Below are 22,894 nucleotides of genomic sequence, written 5' to 3' on the forward strand. Positions count from 1 at the left end.
AAAGGACTTACTCAAAATATATATTTCTAATAAATCTGAACAAAAATTGTTTCTTTGAACAAATCTCAGGTAGATAACTATTTTAACATAAACATAAACCTGCTCTAAAAATGAATTATTTAAAATAACAAATAAGCTTTTTTGGTACTGGGAATTGAACTCAGGACCTAGTGCTTGCCAGGCAAGCATATGTACAACTGAGCTATATCCCCAGTCAAAAATAACCTTTTAAATAGAATATTTAACCTGAGTGAGAAAATAAGATTGTTCTTTGATGCTTTGGTATGAAAAAATATCTGGTAAATTGCTGCAGAAAATAAGACCTTGAAGCAGTTAGATATTTATAGGATTCCATATTAAATTCTTCATCACATATGTAATTATTATTATTATTTTTTGTACTGAGAATTGAGTTCAGGACAATGTGCTTGCCAGGGAGGCACCTCTGATGCTGAGCTATACCTCTGGACTCACATATGTGATTTCTATCTTTAGTAATAACATTTATGATAAATCAACTATTTATATGGAATATCTAGTCTTTGTTGTTGAAGCCACTAGCTACAGATATAAAAGCTGGTAACAGAATTATATGATGCGAAATACTATTTTATTTTTCATTGTGATATCCTCTTATGAAAAGCAATATTAATACTGGATTTGTTTGGCAACAGTGAAGGAAGTCTACAGAAATCAGTCAAATTAGCTATCATTATTATCTAGTTCATAATTTCATTAAGAAACTCATGTCCTCTCATTAAGCCTAAACCTAACAAGTATGGTTACCTGCTTGTATATAAGCTTGGGCAAACATATGGACATACACAGAGATGACAATTTATTGACGTAGCTTGGCAATGAAAAAGACAGAACAGAAACAAAAATACAAACAAAATCCTTCAAAATATCTGGGGTAAAAGCCTTTTAGTTTTTATATATGTAGTTACTGATATGGTATTAGGATATAAATACTATCATTGATATTCATAATGATGGACCGTAAGTCATCAAAAAAGGGTTAAATTGAATTCAATATAGTAGAAGGAATCAGACAAGTTCCCCATTTTATGATTAAAATATTTTAATATTAAAGGTTTAAATTTCAGTTATCTAGAAAATTTAGTTAAGTGGAATACTCTATTCCTAAATGATGCCAAATAAACATATTAAATATTAATATGAAATTGAGTAAAACTAATTCCTATAGTGCTTACCACACTCATTATCAGAGATTTTTAAACAGAAAAAGAAAATAACATGAAGATTTAAACTTTTACTATCTGTTTGCTTTATGCTGTGTGGCCTCAAGTTAAGCTTGGGGACATACAATCTAATCAGTTAAATCTATACATAATCTGAAATTTTCTGACAAGCATGACCTCACAAAATAGCACCTCAGATATTTGTAATTTGCTTTCTTTTACTTTTACTTTACTTGATCTTACAAGAAAGGCAATATGCCTAAACCTTACCTCCACCTCACCAATGGAAGAGAGGTGAAAGGCTGGAGAGAAAAACCCTAAAATGCTCACAAAAATTTAAAGAAAAACTTACAATACTGTAAGTACTTTAAACCAATCATACTTAAAAGTATGCATTAGGAACAAAAGTTCTAATTTATATTATGGAAACAAAGTTACGTTTAACTGCAGCATAAAAAGATTTAACAGTCCTGTATAGTCACTAAAAACAAAGAATTTCAGTAAAAAAATAATAAATTATACTTGGATTTTCTTTTTTGAGACAAGGCCTGCATTCTCTTAACATTAATGCTTTCTTGCTAATTGGTAACTATCATTATGGACATTATTTTATCATTTACGTTTTAATTATCTCTCAAGAATTCACTGAAAGACTTCTGAAATAACGTTCTTTAACCCTAGTATTAAATAACTTCCGAAAGCTGTACTATTATGGTACATCAGTCTCCTACCTTTTGACTTTCAGAGTGATACAATCATATCTTTCCTAAATCAAGTAAGCATGATTACTACAAATCTGTGATCTCAAGCTTGCTTAATCACTAACCACATTTTATCCATATTTACACCAATAAGTTCGGAGCAAAGACCTAGAAGTGATTTCATAATACTTCTAAGGCATAACACAAAAGGTTTCTTTAAAATGAGGACTGATTCTCTTCAATGTTTAAATCCTTCTCCATTTATTGCTGTTTCAAATCTGTGACACAACTACAAATGCCAGTTAAATAGGTATGGCAGTAGTCATTTAATAAATAACAAAATTGACTGCTCTACCAACTTAGCAGTATAAATCTAATGCCCTTATACTGCAGTTTTTCAAGAACAATGGAAAAATAGAAAGTAAAAGTAAATATTAATTATGAATTTAGAATAAGATTCTTTAAAACATGACACTGGTAAGAAAAGTATCTGGGGCTCAATAAACAATTTACATGTTTTAATATGATACTTAATTAAAACTGTTACTTTACAATAAACTCCATTAACATAATTATTAAGAATATTTGCAAAATAAACAACCAATCAGTATCTTGGGAAATAGCTAAACTTACAACCTGATATAAACCAGGCAAAGAAAATTAGTTTATTTGCCCCTGTACCACTTTTGACTATTAAAAATGAAAACTATATTACACAGGAGAAATAAAAGAAATAATGTTTCTATCTTTCATTGACAATTTTCATGTAATCCAGAACAAAAATTTTAAAAGGCTTTAGAAAAAAAGCAGGAATAAATTTTAATGCTGACAATAATAGACAGAACTTTTGGATCAACACCTACCGATTTTTTTCTACTGTTTTCCAGATCTTTGAGTTCATTCTCGATTTTTGTGATTAATTCCCTGAGTTCATCAAGATTAGTGCAAATAAGCTAAAATAAAACACAAAAACACAGCTTGATAACACATAATATAAAACACCCAAAATGTGGTAACAGAAGTTGTTTTAACACACATTGAATTCACAATAAATTATTTTCTCTGCAAACTAATAAAATGTAAGGAAACCTCCACAGTTTGTATTTTAAGAGGCTACTCGTTATGGTGTATGAACTTCGGTCTATACGTAAAGTAAGCTCAACTTTCAAAACTGATCTCATCCCATACTACCATCTCTTCTTTACTTTATACTCCAGGTACTTTCTTAACATTATTAACTTTCAGTCCAGAATGACAAAGATCTGGAAATTCATCCTAGATTTCATTCCTTTAAGAACTTCGTTAGTTTTCCAAGTAAATGAACAAATACACACTTGGAGAATTGTCATTATACCTTTACTTTGGTTTGCTAACTATACAGGTTAACAAAGCTCAGTTACTGCTGTTGGGAGTGTTATTAAAAAAAGGACTATGACTAGGTGTAATATTATTCAAAGATGTAAACAAAATTAAGTACATATTTTTAAACATGAGTTTAGAGGTTTTTAATACAACCATCTTCAGAGATAGCACCTATTTCTTTTCATAATTATATGGTTCATTTTACTTTACTTTGGTAACACTGGCAAATGGCTCAAGCAACTGGTTGGTTACTAGTCACTCAACTACTCTGTCTTAGTTACCAATATTTTATACAATGAAGTTTCAACAACAATAGCAAAGACATTAGTATTTATATCTTTGTTTTTGTAAAATTATGCTGAATTTGTTAGTTCAATATACTGAATTTTTCATAAACAATATAAGCTATTAAAACACATCTATTGTGAAAAATAAAGAGCTCTGAAACAGAACTGCAAACACAAAGAGGAAGTTTCAGATTAAAGAAAGTCTTGTCTCAATGTTTATACTATATAATTTTAAAAATATTATACTTTTATAAATTATTAAATCACCATTACTTTTATCAGCTCTGGTTGTTACATTTATTAATTCCTATGCAAGGGCACTGATTTCCTAAAAGATATATTTTCTTTTATTAGAAAAACAAACATACAAAAACAATAAAAGCAAAAGTATATTACAAGATAATTCCTAGTGGCTACTGAGTGACAAAAGTGTGACCCAGGGAGCCTCTTAAATTTTCTTTAATAGGTTAAGCCATTTAAAATTGCTGATGAATAACACAAAAATAGCAATGTGGTTATATTCAACAGACTAAAAATTACAGATATAATCAAATTAAAAATTACTTATTAGAAGAAATAATCATACGACTGCAAACTTACAAACCTAAAAACTTAGGAAAAATATTTACATAAGTAATCCAAATCAAACAATTTCAAGTCAGGGGATGTAGTTCAGTGGTAACAGTGCGTGCCTAGCATGTGCAAGACTCTGGGTTTGATGTCCAGCACCACAATAAAATAAGCAGTAACTCCCACAATCAAACAATTTCAAAGCAGAAAACAGCACATAGTGATGTCATCAGAGAATATAGATGATATTTATTAGATAATGTACATTCCAACTTGACAAATCTAGGCATGGATGAGATGCTGGTAGCCAAAACAGTGGGCTGATCACCTAGGCAGATTATTCCAGAATAAGATAATGTCTTCAGCTTCTATTATAAATATAAAGCCACAGAACATTGTTGGCCTTAGAGCAGGCTTTTAATAAGAACTCAGTGAAGACTAATCTTTCTACACCATCATCTGCTCTTAGGACAGTATGTTAAATGTAACCCATAACCTGTATATTAATATCATAGCATAAATTTCTCATTTGTACACATGACAAAGCTCAGAAAAACTTTTACTACATGTTAGCTAACTCAATGTATAAAGAATGAGGATATATTTTGCATGTAACTTTGTAGAAATCTATAAGAACAATGACATATACCCTGCAACTAAGGACATCCTAAAAAATTTAAGATCTATTAATGATCAACTAGTAATGAAAACAGCAAGTACTTCTTCTAAAGGAACCGGCAACATAGCTTTGAAACCAAACTATGAAAGAGCGGTATAAAATATATAACACTTTCAAGTGGCTTACCTAAGTAAGTTGTACTAAATCAGTACTTCTCAAACTTTTGTGTACAAAGGAATTAAATGGGGATCTTCCTAAAACAGTTTTTATGATTTAGCAGGTCTCAAGTGAGACCCTACCTTCTGCATTTCTAACAAGTTCACAGGTATAGGATACTGATCACACTTTTCAGTAAGGTAATAAATAATAATAAATTATAAATTGGTATGACAATTGATATATTCTGATACTCTGAAGCTACTGATTTTGAAAAGTGAAAAATATTTATTTCCAAATAGGGGATGGTATACTGAATTAATTGCCCAATGGCAGAATAAATATCCCTTATTAATAACATGACTATTTTTCTCCCTGGTGGTACTGGGGATTGAACTCAAGACCTTGCACTTGCTAGGCAAGCACTTATTCTACTGAGCTGTCTCCCCAGCCCTGTTTTGTTTTTTTTTTAACAAGGGCACAAATGCACTTTTATTTTCCATTAGTTTAGTTTTTTATTTTTTTGGTATTTTAATACAGCATCTACCGGGTCTCACTAAGTAGATCGGACTTATAGTGATTCTTCTGTGTTTGCCTCCCAAGAGCTGGGATTATAGGCTTGTGCCACCATGCCCAGTCTCAATCGCTGTCTCAGCTCGCCCTAGGGGTGGGGCCGGCAAAGCATGCTGGGAATCGAACCCCTGCTGCTGTGTCTAGTATAAATTCTTTTTTTTTTGGTGGAACCAGGAATTGAACCCAGGCCCTTGCGACTGCCTGGCAAGCGCCCCATAGTTTAAATTCTTGAGGGGTACAGCATCACACAGATTCGGTGTCCAACAGCCCTAGCAGAAAGGTTGCTTCTGAACTTGGCACTTTTCCCCAAATCACACTCTGGTTTTGTTTGGTTTGCCACCTGGAGTCACTGTGCTGTTTTTCGCTTTGTACACATTAATACATCTCTTGCCCAAGTAGAATTCAACTGTATCCCGGGCATAAGTCCTTATTCCACTGAGCCATCTCCCTGTGTTGGACTGTTTTGCTGAATTTATGCCCTTATAGTATTTAGATGCCAATGGAATACCCATCTCCGACAGGACCAAGTAAAAAAAGGGGATACAAAGGAAGGACCATTTTGTATCCATAAAACAGAGTAGTTAGGATAGATATACAGCTACTTTGCTTAATTCAATGAGAAGAAAGATTTGTACTGTTTGGACAGTATATCCTGTCTGTATCTTGTACTATGGATGACCATTAACAATGTACAATGTATTAATTATTGAAACTGTACTATTAATCAGTTTTGAAACTGTCTCATTGCTATTTGTTTCTCAATAAAATTTAAAAGAAAAAAAGGAAAAAAAGAAGAGCTGTATGCTCCCTCTGGTTCCCGAGACCCTGCTTAGAGCCAGCAAAAATGGCCTTGCACCACAGTCCTCTAGACATACTTGCCTTTTAGAAGTCCTGTTCCCAGCAGGCTCCACTTATTTGCCCCCAACTCCCACAATGGGTGCCCCTCCCACCTCAATAACATGACTTTAAAAAAATAATATGACTTTTAAACATAAATTTCATTGTTTGAGTCAAAATATTAAAAAAACAATATCAACATAATGATTTATATTCTCTTTATGTCTATATATGCTCTATAAATTTATCTAATATATATGTAATAACCAATATAGAGAATGTTTGCCTACTAGAAAAATCTAATATAGGAATAAACTTCCCTGTATAAAATGCCAACTACTACAACTCCACTGCTTCTTTTACAAAATAAGGCAAATTTATGGCCTTTATACGAAACTCAACTTCAAACAGCACTTTTAAAAACAGAATCAATTCAGGAAGTAAAGTTCATCTTAACAAGGAGAAGAGATGCATTTTTGCAACAAAACAAAACCAATTTATTTAAACCTCACTAGCCCAAATTTGGAAAACCCATCTGATACTCAGGGCGTCCAGGGGTGAAAAGGAAAGGTTCTATGGCAGGTTAGATTGCAGTCAACTCGCACTGATAAGACTGAGAGGAGGTTTGCAAGTCATTGTAGAAGTTACAAATTCCTAGGAGGAAGCTCTTTAAAGTTGTTTCCTCTCCCTCAAGTGAATCTTTTACTTGATACAATCCATGGCAGAGCCATAGGTCTTAGCGTTGAAAGGGACCAAAAATGCATAATCTGTCCAAGCCTTATTCTTGGCTAAAAAGATTTATGTATAATTCATGTATGAGTGAATTAAAAAGTAATATAACCTAAGCTGAAACACTGAAAGTGGAAACCATAAAACTCCTTTTCCTACTGTATAATGTTCTTTAAGAGGTTTTTAAAACACAAAATAAACCCTAAGAACTGAACATGTATTATAGTTTTAGGATGTAACTTATACCTAGTATTAGTCATTAAATGATAATATTAAAAGACCCTCTCCTCAACTCAAGAAGATGCACATATGTGGGAAGAAAGGAGTCTCTGTATCAAAAGAACTCCATGATCAAATTTCAGAAAAACTACATAAGAAATACTCCTTATCTTAATAAGGAATTTAATTCCTTAATGCACAATTTAAATTATACCCTTTGTGTAGAAACTCAATAGGTTTGAAAGATACTTATTTGTTCCAAAAATAATACAAAATAGTATACAAGAACAGAAATATGGTAGGTTATATTTAAAAGCAAACCAAAGGGAACCCCAAAAATTAAGAGATCCAAACAAAATGGATCATATACATTCTCATTCCAATAAGAAGATTCTACAACTTATTATAAAATTATAACCAAAACATTAAATGTATAAATTGAAAACTTATACTGTGAACTATTAAGGTCCATTAAAACTATGCAGACAGGAAAATTCCTTATATTTTATAATCACCATACCCCAACAATAATGATTACTTAAAAATCTGAAAATAGTGCTGGCCCCACCCCTGGGGCATGCTGAGAAGATGACTGAGACTGGGTGTGGTGGTTCGAACCTGTAATCCCAGCACTTGGGAGGCAGAAAACAAGAGAATCAGTACAAGTCCAATCTATGTAGTGAGACCCTGGAGACCCTGTACTAAATACATTTTAAAAAGTCTGAAAATAAAGATATATTATTTGTGGCATGAAAACTAAGTCAGTCTGACAAGCAAGTTAGCAAAATATTTTTACAACCATATGATTAATAGCTTATTTCAAGCCACTATAATTTTAAACCTGAAAAGACCTTTAAAAGGGACTCCCTGCTTTAAGGTTGAAAAATATTCATTTTAAGAGCAATTCAAAATGTCAATATAACCCAGCAGTCCTTTATTCAGTAAAGTAGTTAAAATTTCTTTTTTTTTTTCTTTGCGGTACTGGGGATTGAACTCAGGACCCTGTGCTTGCCAGGCAAGCACTTATTCTACTGAGTTATCTCCCCAGCTAAAGTAGATAAAATTTCTAATTTCCATTTTTGTTCCCATTTGTTATGCTGAGGGTAGCGTTTTACCTCTTATTTCTGAGTTCTTCCATTAACTATATAGGAAAATATATTTTTTTCAATGATATGTTAAGGAGCTATAAAGTTATCTTTGGAAATAATGCTACTAAGTGTTAGCAGTTGGATTTTTTATTTCCTTTGCAAATTAGCCTTCACAATAAATTACACATATAAAACAAGAGCAAGTACACATTGCATGAAAAACTTCTTGGTTACCAAATGTTCATACATTGTCATATTGAGAATTGAGAAGTTTAGAGGCTTAATTAACGGGGTTGTCACTTTGTAAACATCCTGAGCTTGTGGAAGAGGAGGACTTGCAGATGGTGTGAGTGGAAAGCAAGAACACAATATAAGGGAGGAAAAGAGGCTAGGTCCCCCTCCCCTTTTAGGTCTTCTGCTTCCTTGAACTGCTGACCCTGTGCCATGCACCTCTTGGCCTTGAGGACTGCTGAGTATGTACTGAAACCTCCACAAACTGTGAGCAAAATAAATCCTTTCTTCCTAATACTGGGCTTAAGGTATTTTGTCCCAGCAAGGAGAGAAAAGTAGCTGAGACAGAATTTGAAAATAAGAGTTACAGTAACTAAGGTTATTAAATTACAGTCTAACAAATCATTAGTACTTGTTAAATTTTATATAAAAGCTTAAATCTCCAATATTTGAAACACTGAAAATAAAAATATTTCATAATATTTTGTGATTACAGCTGACTAACATAAAACTTTCCTCTATATGCCAATTACATAACCCATCAGAACACTAGAGTAATAATAAGTTTTCAATGTGGTCAAATATATCATTTGGTTTTTCACTTTTCAGATTCTTATAGACTTAATTATGTGCCACTCTCATAAGACCAATTCAAGGTTTATTTCAAGGTCTTAAGTAGCTGGAAAAATGCTAAGGTCAATAACAGATGGTCGGGCTGGGGAGATGGCTCAGTGGAATAAGTGCTTCCTGCGCAAGCGCCTGAGTTCAATCCCTGGTTCCACCTAACCCCCCACCCCAAAAAAAAAAAAAACCAAAAAAACCAGATGGTCTTACATCAGTTTTTTATATTCCTACTTATAATGCAGCATGTCTTACCAGAAGCATTTGGCATGTGTATTTAAAAAATAAATAATGATAATACCTGCAATAGTGACCTATATAACTTAATTCTAACAACTGTGCATAAGTAGGTATTATTATTACCTCTCTGTACAGATGAGGGATTGGAATTACAGAGAGGTTAAGTAACTTATCCATGGTTAGAGTTAGTGGGTGGGGGAGGTGGCATTCAAACTCAAGTAGCCTGGTTCCAGAATCATGTTTAACCACCATGCAGATTACCCACCTAGACCCCCTGAATCAAGGTCTTTGAAGGAGAAAACCCAGAAATCTCTAATTCTTTTTTTTTGTTGTTACTCCAGTGTTCTTTTATTTGTTAATATTCTCCATGCTAATCTCTGTATCGTTCCAATTTTAGTACATGTGCTGCTGAAGCGAGCACATTTTTTTTAAAGGAGTTAGATGAATTCATCTAGTTGCAACCATTTAATTAATTAATTAATTAATTAATTTATTTATTTTTTGTGGAACCAGGCATTGAACTCCGGTCCTTGCGTTTGCCAATGAAGCCCTTATTCCACTGAGCCATCTCCCGGCCCCCAGAAATCTCTACTTCTAATAAAGATATCAGATTATCTTTATACTATATAAAGTTTGAAAACCACTAACACATCTCTAAGGAAAAAGTAGCTCAGATGATGTTAGTCCTTTTACAATAGACAACACGCAGAAATCCAATACACCACCTGAACGTCCACAGTGCATACTCTTAAATAGGAGTGGGGTAATTATTTGCTTAAACAAAGGCTTAAGTATTAGGTATTAACATAAATATAAATATAAATATCCCCAGCCCTTCTACTTGAAACAAGGAGACAAGTTTGACTTCTAACTTAAAAATTCAACACAAGGGCTGGGGATATATAGCTCAGCAGCACAGCTTTACCTAGCAAGCTCAAGGTCCTGAGTTTGATTTCTGTTACCCCCATACCCCAAAAAATCAACAAAAATACTATCAAAATAAAAAGTACATGAGGTCAAACCAAGTCTCTTTTTAGTTCAATAAGGCTTCAAAAAAAAAAAAAAAATCTAACATGGGCCAGGGATATAGCTTAGCAGCATAAATGCCTGCCTGTCAAGCACAAGGTCCAGAGTTTGAGCCTCAATCACACACACACACACACACACACACACACACACACAAATCCGACAATTCCTCACCTTACTTCTCTTTAAGCATGTTTTCTGACAATTCAAAGACCACAACTTCAGCAAACAGTTTTCTTTTTACAAAACAAATTTAATATTACCAATGGTTTCATTATTTGCAGAAGACACTTTAGAATAAATCATATAAAGAAACTCTTATACTTAAATATTTCTATGTCATATTTTTGCATTTAATACCAGAAATGTGTTTTAGTTATTTGCAGTACTGGAGATTAAACACAGGGCCTTGGCACTAAACTAGTTCCCACATAGCCTTTTCAAAATTGTTTTCTTTTGAGCAGGTTCTCAAGTTGCTAACTCTCAAAGTCAGGCAACCTTAAAATCTGCCTGCCTCTGAATTCCAGACATGTGTCACCACATCCAGTGCACAAATGTGATATTTAAAACAACCTGGATAAAAACAGAACTTGTAGAATCTGAGGTACTAAATATCCTATTATTAGAACTTTTTCTTTGAGGAACCAGGGATTGAACTCAGGCCCTTGAGCTTGCCAGGGAAGCGCTTATTCCACTGAGCCATCTTCCCGGCCCCCATCAGAACTTTTAAAAATATATTCACTTGTTTACTAGATGATAAAAGTAATCTTATATGTGGGTAAAACTGTACTATAGTTTGCAAAGTTTACTAATAACCAATACTATGCCCCAGTCTATTAATGTATTTATTTGAAGCAAATAACCTACTCCCTTGAGAGACAGTTGTCAACTTTATGAGTAGCATCATGGTATTCATATTATAAATTAGGAGTAAGAATGAATCCACATTCTCGTAAGACTAGTTCTCACCTTAGTTAGACACATACACGTTGCACACATACTCACCTTAAGAACTAGGAAAGGGACTTCATTTATTCTGAATAACTCAATCTAGCAAAACATGTACTTCTGACCTTAAGTTTCTAAGAGTAGTGCGCAGTCAATAACTAAAAGTATCACTTAATATGTAATCAAGTGCTTTTAAAGCTTTTTTCCCCTTGACCCATAGTTAAAAATATATTTTATACTGCATGTCATTGTGTAATACACACAAATGAAATCAAAGTTTCATAAAAAATGGCCGTTCATATGCACATTACTGTATGTATATAAACACTTATGATTTCCTTTCTGTTTAAAAAAATAGAAAAGCTTAGGAAAGTTGGTCATGTAGTTCAATGAATTAATCCACATATCACAAATAACAACTGTAATTCTGAAAACCAGTTCATGCACTCTGTAACCTATGACACATAAAAATGCACTCACTCACAAAGGAACAGAGGAGATACTAAAAATGGACCAGATCTGGCCTAAGATCTATATTCTCAGGACTACAGCTTTGAGAAATTAGTGACAAAATTAGCAGGAGGGATGCCAAGGGTTATTGTGACATTAGAAGCATGATGATACAATGTTACCTATCATGAAATATGATGCTACATTAAACATTAAATGATGCTACAAATAATGAATGGTAGAAAAGACTTTAAGAAAATAATAAAATCTTACTATTTTTACTGAGTGTGCTGGAAACAAAGTTATATACAAAAAGACTACAGAATGCTTGCAATTCATTTCAAGAATGTCATTAAAAAATACCCTCAAATATTCTATTTTTATCAATCAGTAACTTCCCTAAAGTAGGGTTATGTCTATGTTTTCTAGGTACACATAACTGAAAACCCTTATTACGTATTACTGATATTTTTGCAGTGACTGTCTTTTTGTATTCTAGGGAAAGGTCTACTGTCTCTTTATTTTCACCTCAAATATTTGAGACCTATAAATTCATGGTAACATTACTTTTATCTTTTGACCAGTGAGTATGAGCTTACAAAACATTTACAACTGGGTTAAACACACTACTATAAAGAAATATGTTTAAACAAGAGTTTCTTTTGTTGAAGAAAACATTTATAAAACAGAAAGGTATCGCTTAAAGTGAGATTCTCTGCTTATTTTTACTATTAGCTATAAAACTCTTCACATACTCATATGGCAACACATGTAATTACTGTTTTGCAGAACCTCAGAAATATTCTCTGAGGTTCATAAGTAAGAGTGAAAACTATTCGTTCCCATTTTAAATCTATCATTTCCATTCTTCTCAAATAAATGAGACTGGATTACTTATACAATATTATAATAGACAAGTTATAATTTGTTACTGGAAGACTTCATTTAATATATTTGCTCAAACAGATAATGCACACACATATATGAAAATATATAATATTATACATATACATATATTTTTATAAAATACTTCTACAAAACTGAATACAGCTTAGTTTTTTAAAAAATGCAGTCTTTTGACTGCCAGGTGAAAAAAAATTACAAAATACTAACAGGTTAAATCTCAGCTATATTGGTACTTCAATGGAAAAAAGACATTTCATTAAAAATATATGTATTACAGTTTCTTAAAATTCAGCCAATCTCCGAAAGAATGATATAAACACTGAAAGAAAAAATTAAACTAAAAAATTTAAAACAAAGTTAAAATATTTACCTGAAATTCTGGTATAGCAGGTGACTTTGTGACAGTTTTCCTCTTCTTAGTAATTGCTTTTTTAGATATGGATTTTTTTCCTTTCAAGATTAAAAGAGAAAAGCTTCATAATGCTATTTACAGCACTTCATTAACAAAAACTAAATTACACAGAGCCTTGAAAGTTAAATTATAACTAACAGATGGTTGCTTGTGAGTCAAATAAAAATGATGAATCAAAACAAGCCAGTAAAGCAAACATTAAACTGTAACTACCTGTAAGAGACACATTAACTAATGCTGCCTACTTATATAAGAACCAAACTATTGTTTCTCTATTGTTTTGTTTAAATATCAGAACATACTGCAATAATATTAGGGAAAAAGTCACATTACCACTGCTCAGTTAAAAATCTATATTCACTTAATGTGAGACCACAACACAGGAAAAAACTCTTACCTTTAAGCAGTAAGTTCTGCAGTCAGAACTCGCATAAACTCTGTATCTGAAGATTATGGTCTCTAGCCAATCTAATTTGAAAACCCCGCAGTAGCTTAAGAAACAAGATTTCTCTATTCTTTTAGCTCTGCACTCACGTAATGGGCTAACCCTAGCAGTACTCAATAGCCAAAGTTTTAAAAGAAAGTAAACATTTCCTGTTAAAGTGAACCAAAGTAATTTGTGCAATCAGAAATCACTGGGAAAAATAAATATTATAGTCTTAAACCCAATCCATATCATACATAGAGACTCTATCTACTTCTTCATATTGTACTTGACAAGAAGATACAGAATGCATGAGGTTTTATTTTTAGTAAGGAACATGCAAAAGTACAGTTTTTCCTTCATATAATTAGTAAAAATAAGTAATAAATTTATTGCTAGTAATTATTCTACAAATGCTAGATATAAGATACTCCACAACTTTTACAGATACAATAAGGGGTTAAGAAATGGAGATCTTGTTTTTAAGGAATTTATAATCTATTTAAGAACATAAAAAAGTAACAGGAAATATTTCTATATTAATTTATGGTTCACAATTATATGTAAGCTAAAATCAGTTTAAAAATTACTACTTGTTTCAAGAAAATAAATATACACACAAAACAAATTTGCTGTACATAATTAATTCTAATGCTCCTTTCTAAACATTTTTCTAGGTATGTTGAGACATAATCTGAGTTTGATTGGAACATTTTATTCAAATCAATTGATATTTTTCTCTACTGCTTTTTTTTTAAAAAAATGTATGTATTTGGTAGAGGGTCTCACTATGCAGCTTAGACTCTTAGTGATCCTCCTGTTTTCAGCCTCCCCAGCACTGGGATTACAGGTGTGCGCCACCGACTCGGTGGCCAGCTCAGCGCACCTGTGTGTGGGGCCAACGCAGCATGTGCTGTGGGGGCTCAAACCTTGGTCCCTGCACTTGCCTAAATAGGCACTTAGTCCACTGAGCTATCTCACTGGCCCTATGTTGCTTTTTAATCTGATCACATAATTTGGATAATTTCTAACTTTTAACTCAATAAAATGTATGTATATTATGAACTATTGCAGATTTTGAGCTGCTGCTATTCAGAGGTTCACTGTACTTGCCATCATTTGACATGACAATTTTTATTAGTACGTTTGTACATTTATCATGGACAGTTGGTACCTGTACATAACATGGCTGCATTCTTTTTTTTTTTTTTTACATTTCCTTCCTTGATACTTGTTTTTCATTAAAATAACCCAAGATCTATTTTTTCCTTTTATTTTTACATTGTACCTGTAAAAATAAATGCCTATGAAAATAGGTAAGTGGGTTGACTGCTTACACAAGCAAACCTCGGTACCTCTATGATATAACTAGCTCAAAGGGACTCATAAATCTGAATGCCAGGACACCATTTTTATCATTTTTAGAAGTTCACAGGAAAAGATTTAATGATCAGTGATCTTGTTAACTTAAATCTGGGAAAGCTTTATAAAGTATTTTTAATAAAAACATCAACTTGAGAAAAAGGAAATCCTCCCTCTCGTAGTGCTCATAAAAAATTACCTGATCCTGTATTCATTTATACTAGTCACCACTGAGGATTGCATGAATTTCACATTATTATGTAGTCATTAAGCTCAGGTACTAAATTCTTAATTAACTCTAGCAAACATTCTACTTGAATGGATTAAGATGGCACAGTTACTTGTTATTTCAGTTCAGTGTTACTAAAATGCTTTAATGCTATGAGTTACGGGAGGTAATACTGTGTTATTCTGTAGTAGTTTTAGGGCTGAGTTATGTGGCTTTGAATATTTGCTATAACTACCTACCAGAGGCATGACCTTCAGCAAGTTGTTTCATTTCTCTGAGTAGTGTCTGCATCTATAGAACAGGAATATTTCCTATTTTGTAAGAATTAAATGAATTACAACATGTAAGAACTTAAGACTATTGTGAGGCATGTAGTAAGTTATCAATAAATGACAAGCAATATTTCTGCTTCATGTCAGCCATGGTTAGAAGAGAATCTTCTAAACTTTCTTTAAATTCTGTTCTCTTCTTTATAATGAAACACTTATTGTTGTAATTATTTATATTCTTTATAATATGTGAATTACTGATTACAGAAATCAAATTTTCACTTTGTATTGGGCATCCAATAAATTGTGAAGCAATTCAAGAATACTTTTAACCAGAAGTTTTGCCAGTCTAAGGGTGGGAGGTGGGGGAAGCAAGTATTTACATTTGTATATCTAGTTAAGTTTATTTTGCAGTGAGACCAGCATTAACAATGAGTTTAAATAAGCAATTTATACTATTTTCCAGAGTTTCATAATATAACATAGCAATGGCTGTAGGAAGGCTTAACATTCACTGAAAGCCTTGTTTGTGTTACATACTTAGTACAGTGATTTACATAAATTACCTCATACAGTTCTCAAAACAACCTTCTAAGGTAATACCCTATTTTAATACTGGATAAGCAAAGGCCAAAAAGATTAATTTAGTTACATATCACACAGTAAGTAAGCACTGCAGCCAGGGATTCTAACTCCAAAGTCCACGCACCTTCCATTATGTAATTCTAATTCACAAAAATTACAGTGACCATTTAATTTTCTGATTATAGGCTTTATTTACCAGGCTTTATATTTGCTAGGTTCTACGCATTTGCTATTATAATTACTCTTTATAACATAAAAATAGATATTCCATTACCTTATTTTTTACTAATAAAGAAGCAGACTATTAAAAAGGTAAAATTAATGGAGGGCTCATAGCTAATATACATTTGCTTTTATAAAATAACTCTCAGATATAGGAATTTGGTGAAATCAGAAGTCTGTTTAGAACCACACACAATTTCAAGAATGTTTTGGCTTTATGTTATTCTTGAGCTTAAAAAAGACATGTAAAAATGTTCACTTGTGCTTGGGAAATGCCTATTAAGAAAACATTAATGTTACAAAAACATTCTCAAAGAACTTTTCTCTGTACTTAGAACAAATTAAGAAAATTATTCCTGCTGTGGCACACACCTGTAATCCCACTATTTGGGAGGGTGAAGCAGGAAGACAACTGGGAGTTTGAGGCCAATCTGGGTTACAGAGTATGTTCAAGGCCAGTTTGAACCATATAGCAAGACCTTGTCTCAAAAAATTAAAAAACAAAGACAAAAAAACAAGAAAAGAAAATGATTTCCAACCTGAAAGGAACACTTGTAAGTAAAAAATATATTTATACTGTAAACCGAGGCACAAAACAGTCTTTTGCAACATGGAAAAATAACTGATTACAGAGATGAAGGTCACTCCTATTTCAACTCTTTTCTCAGTTTACTACTGATCTCTGCTTCAATCCTTCACCTGGTTTCCTATGTCTGTTTTCACTACTTAGTCCATTGGGCTATTCAAAGACTTCCATTTTAACACCTGCATAGATTAGCGATGTTTTAAAATTTTCCCAACATGTTCTCTACTCCCACAGTGTTTTTATTTTAGGACTATAGATAACTGAATGGACAAAAAACATTAGTTATTGTTAAAAGTAAAAATCCAAGGACATTTGTATTTATAAAATAGTGAACATGGGTTTGTGATGTGAAGTTAATAGAAGTCAAAAGTTGACTCATGTTTACTAAATATAGATGTCTTGTGCTAACACTGATATTCTATAGAAGTTTCTGGAATATCCTATCTCTGACTAAGCAATCTGAATCTTAATAAAAGATGATTTTCCGTCTATTCTCCTTGCCTATGAGCAAATTTCTCATCATACTGGCACTTATTTACCCTTACTACAGAATCCAATAACTCCTAAAATGCCTTTGTTTCCCTATAATTTATAATACTGAACCAAATGGCAAATTCTGTTTCTTCTTTCAAGTTATTTCTTAGTTATGTTAAACTCTGCCAACTTCTTTTTATATTTTCCTCCTCCTCCTCCTGCTCCCCCTTTTCCTCCCCCTCTTCCCCCTTCTTCCTCCTCCCCTCCCCCTCCTCCTCCTCCTTCTTCTCCTTCAGTGGTGCCACTGGAGATTAAGTCCAGGGGCACTCTACCATTAAGTTACATCTTTAGCCCTTTTTGGTTTTAGTAAATTTCCAAGGCTGACTTTGAATTTGGGATCTTTCTGACTCAGCACAGCCCCATCCTGCTAGAAGCTGGGATTCACAAGTACATACCACCATCTCCAGCTACTCCTTCATTCTTTGTAATATCTTGCTAGCTACAATAGCATACACTGTGTTTTCTTTTGCTTGACCTTTTTTGTGCTATCTTTACCTATATTTAATAATTATTGAGAAGGCTGTTTACCATGTTGAATTTTAGTTTTTTTAATCTATGAGAACAAGATCCTTTGTGTTAACTACATTAATCAGCTTAAATGATTTGTTGAAAATAATGTGTATTTGAAACGGGGGAAAATCCTCCAAACTAAATTGGTTGAAAATCATTAACATAAAACATCACAGTTTTCTATCATTGTGACTGAATTTTTAACCACCTTTGTTAATTCAGGTTTTATAAACGGTCCCTTAATTTAAACAATTTCAAGTTTATCAGGGGGCCTGGCCCTAGCTCAGGCCTTTAAGTGGCTGCTTCCACAAAGCTGTCAGCCTCAGGTTGCTTGAGTTCGAACCTCACAACTCTCCTGCTGGCCAAAAGTGCCGTGAATGAATTCGAGGAACAAAAAAAAAAAAAAAAAAAATCAAGTTTATTTTAATCAACTGTACCTGTTCTGTATTTCTGTATTAATGTATTACTGAAAAATAACAAAATTACTCCTTAAACAGGTTGGTTCAAGGAGCTGCAAAAAAAACAAAACAAAACAAAACAAAAAAAAAAAACAAAAAAAACAAAACAAAACAAAACAGAATCGAATCCCATGTAGCCATTTACAATGATGCTATAAATTTAAACCCAAAGTTGTTCATGATACAGTGTTTATGTGGGAATAAACTATAAAATGGAATGTATGGTATCATCTTATTAAAAATACATATGCCTTAAAAAGGGTATAAAATACAGAAAAAGGTTATTCTTATAGTTGGATAAATCATATCAAGTGCTCATTTATTTATCCAACAGATTCCTACACAAACATATCAGTCACTGTGTTAAGTGCTAAGGATGTAAAACCAGGAATAATCCTTCTGTTCTGAAGAATAATAAATAAAAAGGAGAAAATCATCAATACAACCTAGAGGGCTGGCAAGAAAGCTGAGTAGTCTAAAGAGCCTGCTTAGGCAAGTGCAGTGACCATGGTTCTATCTCTGGCACCACATACTGCACCAGCCCTGCCCCTAGGGCAGGCTGGACTGGCCACAAAAAACAAAACAAAACACCCTAAAATTAAATGCAACTACAGTAAGCACTATGAAATGTTTGTTGCTACAAATATGCATAATAGGTAAATTTAGTTAGATAATTGGAGGTTTGGTAAGTACCAAATGAGAACTTAAGACAGAGGCTTTTCTTTTTGCTTCTATGTCCTAGAAATAAAATTACTGCTTGTTAGTAACAAAAAATAATAAAAGTAAAGAATCTAAACTCTTTTTTATTTTGTTTTCTCCCATGTAAAAATGATTTATGGCTGGGTGTGGTGGCACATACCTGTAATCCCAGCACTCGGGTGGCTGAGGCAGGAAGATGGTTGCAAGCTCAAGACCAGCCTGGGCTACAAATTGAGCATAAGGCCAGCTTGAGCTGCATAGTGAGACCCTGTCTCGAAAAACAAAAAAAATTATGACACTAGTCTTGATAGTGCATGCCTATAATCTCAGCACTTGAGAAGCTGAGGCTGCAGGACTGCTTTAAGTTGGAGCCAGCCTGGGCTACATAGTGAGTTCAGCTAGTGTGAACTACACAGCGAGACCCTGGCTCAAAAAAATAACTTATTTCTGATGTGTTCTTAGTAAATTTTGTTTGATCTGCTTCATTACAAAAGTTTTTAGGAATTTAAAAATTATTTTGAGGAATTTTTAAATTTTGGAAATAGGTCACTAGGAAAAAAAATAAATACTAGATTATTTTTAAATTCTATGCAGTAAGTCATATAAGATAGAACATGTGATAAACATATTATTATTCCAATGGTTTCTATTTATTGTTTCATAAAGATGCTTTAAAACTGTAAAACTCTCTTACTACACTAAAATGAGCAAGCCATTTTGTCTTTGCGCCTTCTAAAAACTCACCTCTTATTACAATAAGGATTACCAAATTTAGAGATATCACCAAAAATAAAGCTTGCAGTAATCAACATAATATGGACCTTGACCACATACAGAATTTCGTTCATTCTGAGTACAAAGTCATAATCAGTAACAGCGCAACATACCCAAAATGTATTCTACAGTACAAGGGCTATTGGTAACCACTCCTTGAAAAAAGGTCTATTAGAGAAACTAGGTTAGACAAAAAGTTTACTTTCTTCAATACGTCCTAGAATCTTTCATAGGCCTCAAATCATTTACCCACAATTATAAAGTCCAAAAGACTCTAAAAACTTTATAATTAAAAGCAACTTTTATGGTTATGACACTCATCCTAAACTTGTATGAGAGTTTTTAAAATAAGCATTTTATTGATTTATTCATTTATGCTTTTAGAGAGCCTCACTATGTAGTTTAGGCTGGCCTTGAGCTCACTCTGTAATCCAGGCTGACCTTGAACTCACAGTGATCCTCCTCCCTCAGCCTCCCAAGGGCTAGGATCACTGGTGGGCACTAGCCCATTGGGCAATCTTCATTTTGTCTGACTACCCATCCATTTTTTCTGTAGAAAATCTGTTGGTTACAGAGATACTCCATGCCCTGATAGGGCGTTATATCATTAGTCTTATATGTATTATGATACTCTTCTAAAATATAAAGATTCCTGAAATTTAAAATAAAAATGCAATAAATTTCCAAAATGCAATGTGAACCTCTACTGGTGTCAAATATTAATCCATAAGAGGGGCATTATTAAAAATATAGTCCTGGAGATCAGTTTTTAAATGTGTAAGAAAGAAAACAGTGGTTCAGAATATGACCCAAACTGATTATAAAAAGTAATAATGTGCCCACACCTAATCAAGGATTATAGGGCAGGCCTAAGAAAAACAAACTGCCTGAAATGAGTAAAACAAATGTTCTGGTTTAGGGATGTGGCTCACCTGTAGAACCTTTGCTAGTATACGTGAATTCCATCTCCAGCATAGCAAACAAACCCAAAAATAGAATGAAAACAACACACACAGACACATACACAAAACCAAGAAACACACACACACACACACACACACAAAATCTCCTAATATTTTGCTATTATTGTAAAATTTTATGTAATATTGTTGTGTCATAAGGAATTTAACAGCTAATGAAAAAGGCAACAGGCCTACAATTATCAAAAACTAAGGAGAGTGAGAAATTTTATTTGCTATATCCAAACATTTTATTTACCGAAGACCTAACTTTCTAGAATTTGCTCTGAGGATAAAATATACACACAAGTACATTCTTTTCTCTCTCTCTCTTTTTTTTTTTTTGTATTTAATACAGGGTCTACAGGGTCTCACTATACAACTTATAGTGATCCTCCTGTTTTCAGCCTCCCAAGTACTGGGATTACAGGTGCGCACCACCACGCCCAGTCTCATTTGCCATCTCAGCATGCCCTGGGGGATGGGGGGATTGGGCCAGCACGGCATGCTGGGGAACGCTGGTCTGTGAGCCTGCCTAAGCAAGAGCTTTAGTCTGCTGAGCTATCTGGCCGGTCCAGTACATTATTTTCTTTGATTTTACCTACGTTAACCTTTTCTGTCTAAATAGGTTCAGAAACGGTACAGAAGAAATCCCTAAATTTGTCTTCTGAGTGTTTTCATTCACTTGTCTAGAACTGGATGTGAAAGAGCCATGCATTTTCCCTCTGATTTCCAAACATCCAAAAGTTTGATTTCAAAAACAGTAACATACTTTATTACCTTACAGTATATATTTTAAGGCATTTAACATTATTTTCATTTTATTCTTGCTACAATCTATATAGAAGGTATTATTAGTGTCTATCTTATTATAACTGACTGAAAAATAAAATATCAGTAGTTAATAAAGTTTTAGTGACAATAGTTTTAATAAACCAATACTATATTTTAGAATTTTAAAATATTTTATGGGTTAAGAGACTAAAATCTCAAAGTACTTGCCAAATCCATAAAAATAAATTTATAAAAACCTAATGTGTTTCTTATACAACAACTTAAAAGGTTTATTTCTGGAAGTTACTTTTTAAAAAATTATTCCTACTTATCACCTGGCTCAACATGGAGCACTCTGACACTTTCAGCTCAAAAAATTAAGCCTGTTTTTATATTTAATAATGATTAATTACATACATGTTTTAAGACATTAATAATTTGAATGACCAGGGGTATAGCTCAGCCGCTGGCACAGCGCTTGCTGGCAAGTGCAAGGTCTTGAGTTCGATTTCTTGTACCCCTGCTAAAAAATTGATTAATAATTTGAATGATTAAGGTATGACACCAACAACATTAGCCAAATAAAATCTTACTTTTTACCAACCCACCATCAAAGTTTTGCAAAATCTTAACTAACCTGTAGGAAAGAAATATAAACCTGAAATCTAAAATGATGATGAACCACAACTTGTTTTAGTATTATTTGATTCTAGTTTTTCCTCTAACCAATTTTTTATAAGGATTAGTGAACTTGGTCATATGCTTTAATCTCATGTGTTCTAGTGATGACTGAGACAATTAAAAGACAACAGGAAAATAAAAAGAACTAGAGTAATTTGAAAATCAGACCTATTAACAACTGAAGACTTACTGGAATTTTTGTCATTTAAATAGGCTGGTGACACGTAGGATACTGAAAGACAAACTTACAAATCCTTTTACAGACAGAGGTTTTATGTCTCATTAGCTGATATAATTTCCTTATTATAGTTCATATTTTTCTGGATATGAAAATATATATACTAGAAACAGTGCTGAAAAATATGTGATACAGGAACACCCAGAAAGATAATCTTAGTATCATGGTTTAAGAAGTTAGTTGCTGGGCTGGCCAGATAGCTCAGTGGACTAAAGTGCTTGCTTAGGCAGAGTGCAGCGGCTGGGGTTTAATCCCTGGCATGCCATGCCAGCCCCGCCCCTGAGGCACTATTGAGACTGGAAGTCAGTCAGATTTCTTTTTTTTTTTTTTGGTGGAACCGGGGATTGAACTCAGACCCTTGCGCTTGCTAGGGAAGCACTTATTCCACTGAGCCATCTCCCTGGCCCTGCACT

The 22,894-nt window shown here is 33.2% G+C and overlaps 1 protein-coding gene across 2 annotated transcripts in view; it reads right to left on the minus strand.

The window, feature by feature from the left end:
- The window catches only part of Kiaa2026 (KIAA2026 ortholog), a 101,117-nt gene that overhangs the window by 41,226 nt on the left and 36,997 nt on the right, over positions 1-22,894 (minus strand). For both annotated transcript variants that reach the window (XM_004637197.2, XM_023721867.1), the window contains 2 exons: positions 13,136-13,215; positions 2,767-2,856 (listed from right to left, as the gene is read on the minus strand). In XM_004637197.2, coding sequence (XP_004637254.1) covers positions 2,767-2,856; positions 13,136-13,215 — 170 coding nt within the window. The remainder of the gene's footprint in view (positions 1-2,766; positions 2,857-13,135; positions 13,216-22,894) is intronic.

The sequence above is a fragment of the Octodon degus genome, unplaced genomic scaffold (assembly GCF_000260255.1).
Source record: "Octodon degus isolate 3935 unplaced genomic scaffold, OctDeg1.0 scaffold00087, whole genome shotgun sequence".
NCBI classification, from domain to species: Eukaryota; Metazoa; Chordata; class Mammalia; order Rodentia; family Octodontidae; genus Octodon; species Octodon degus.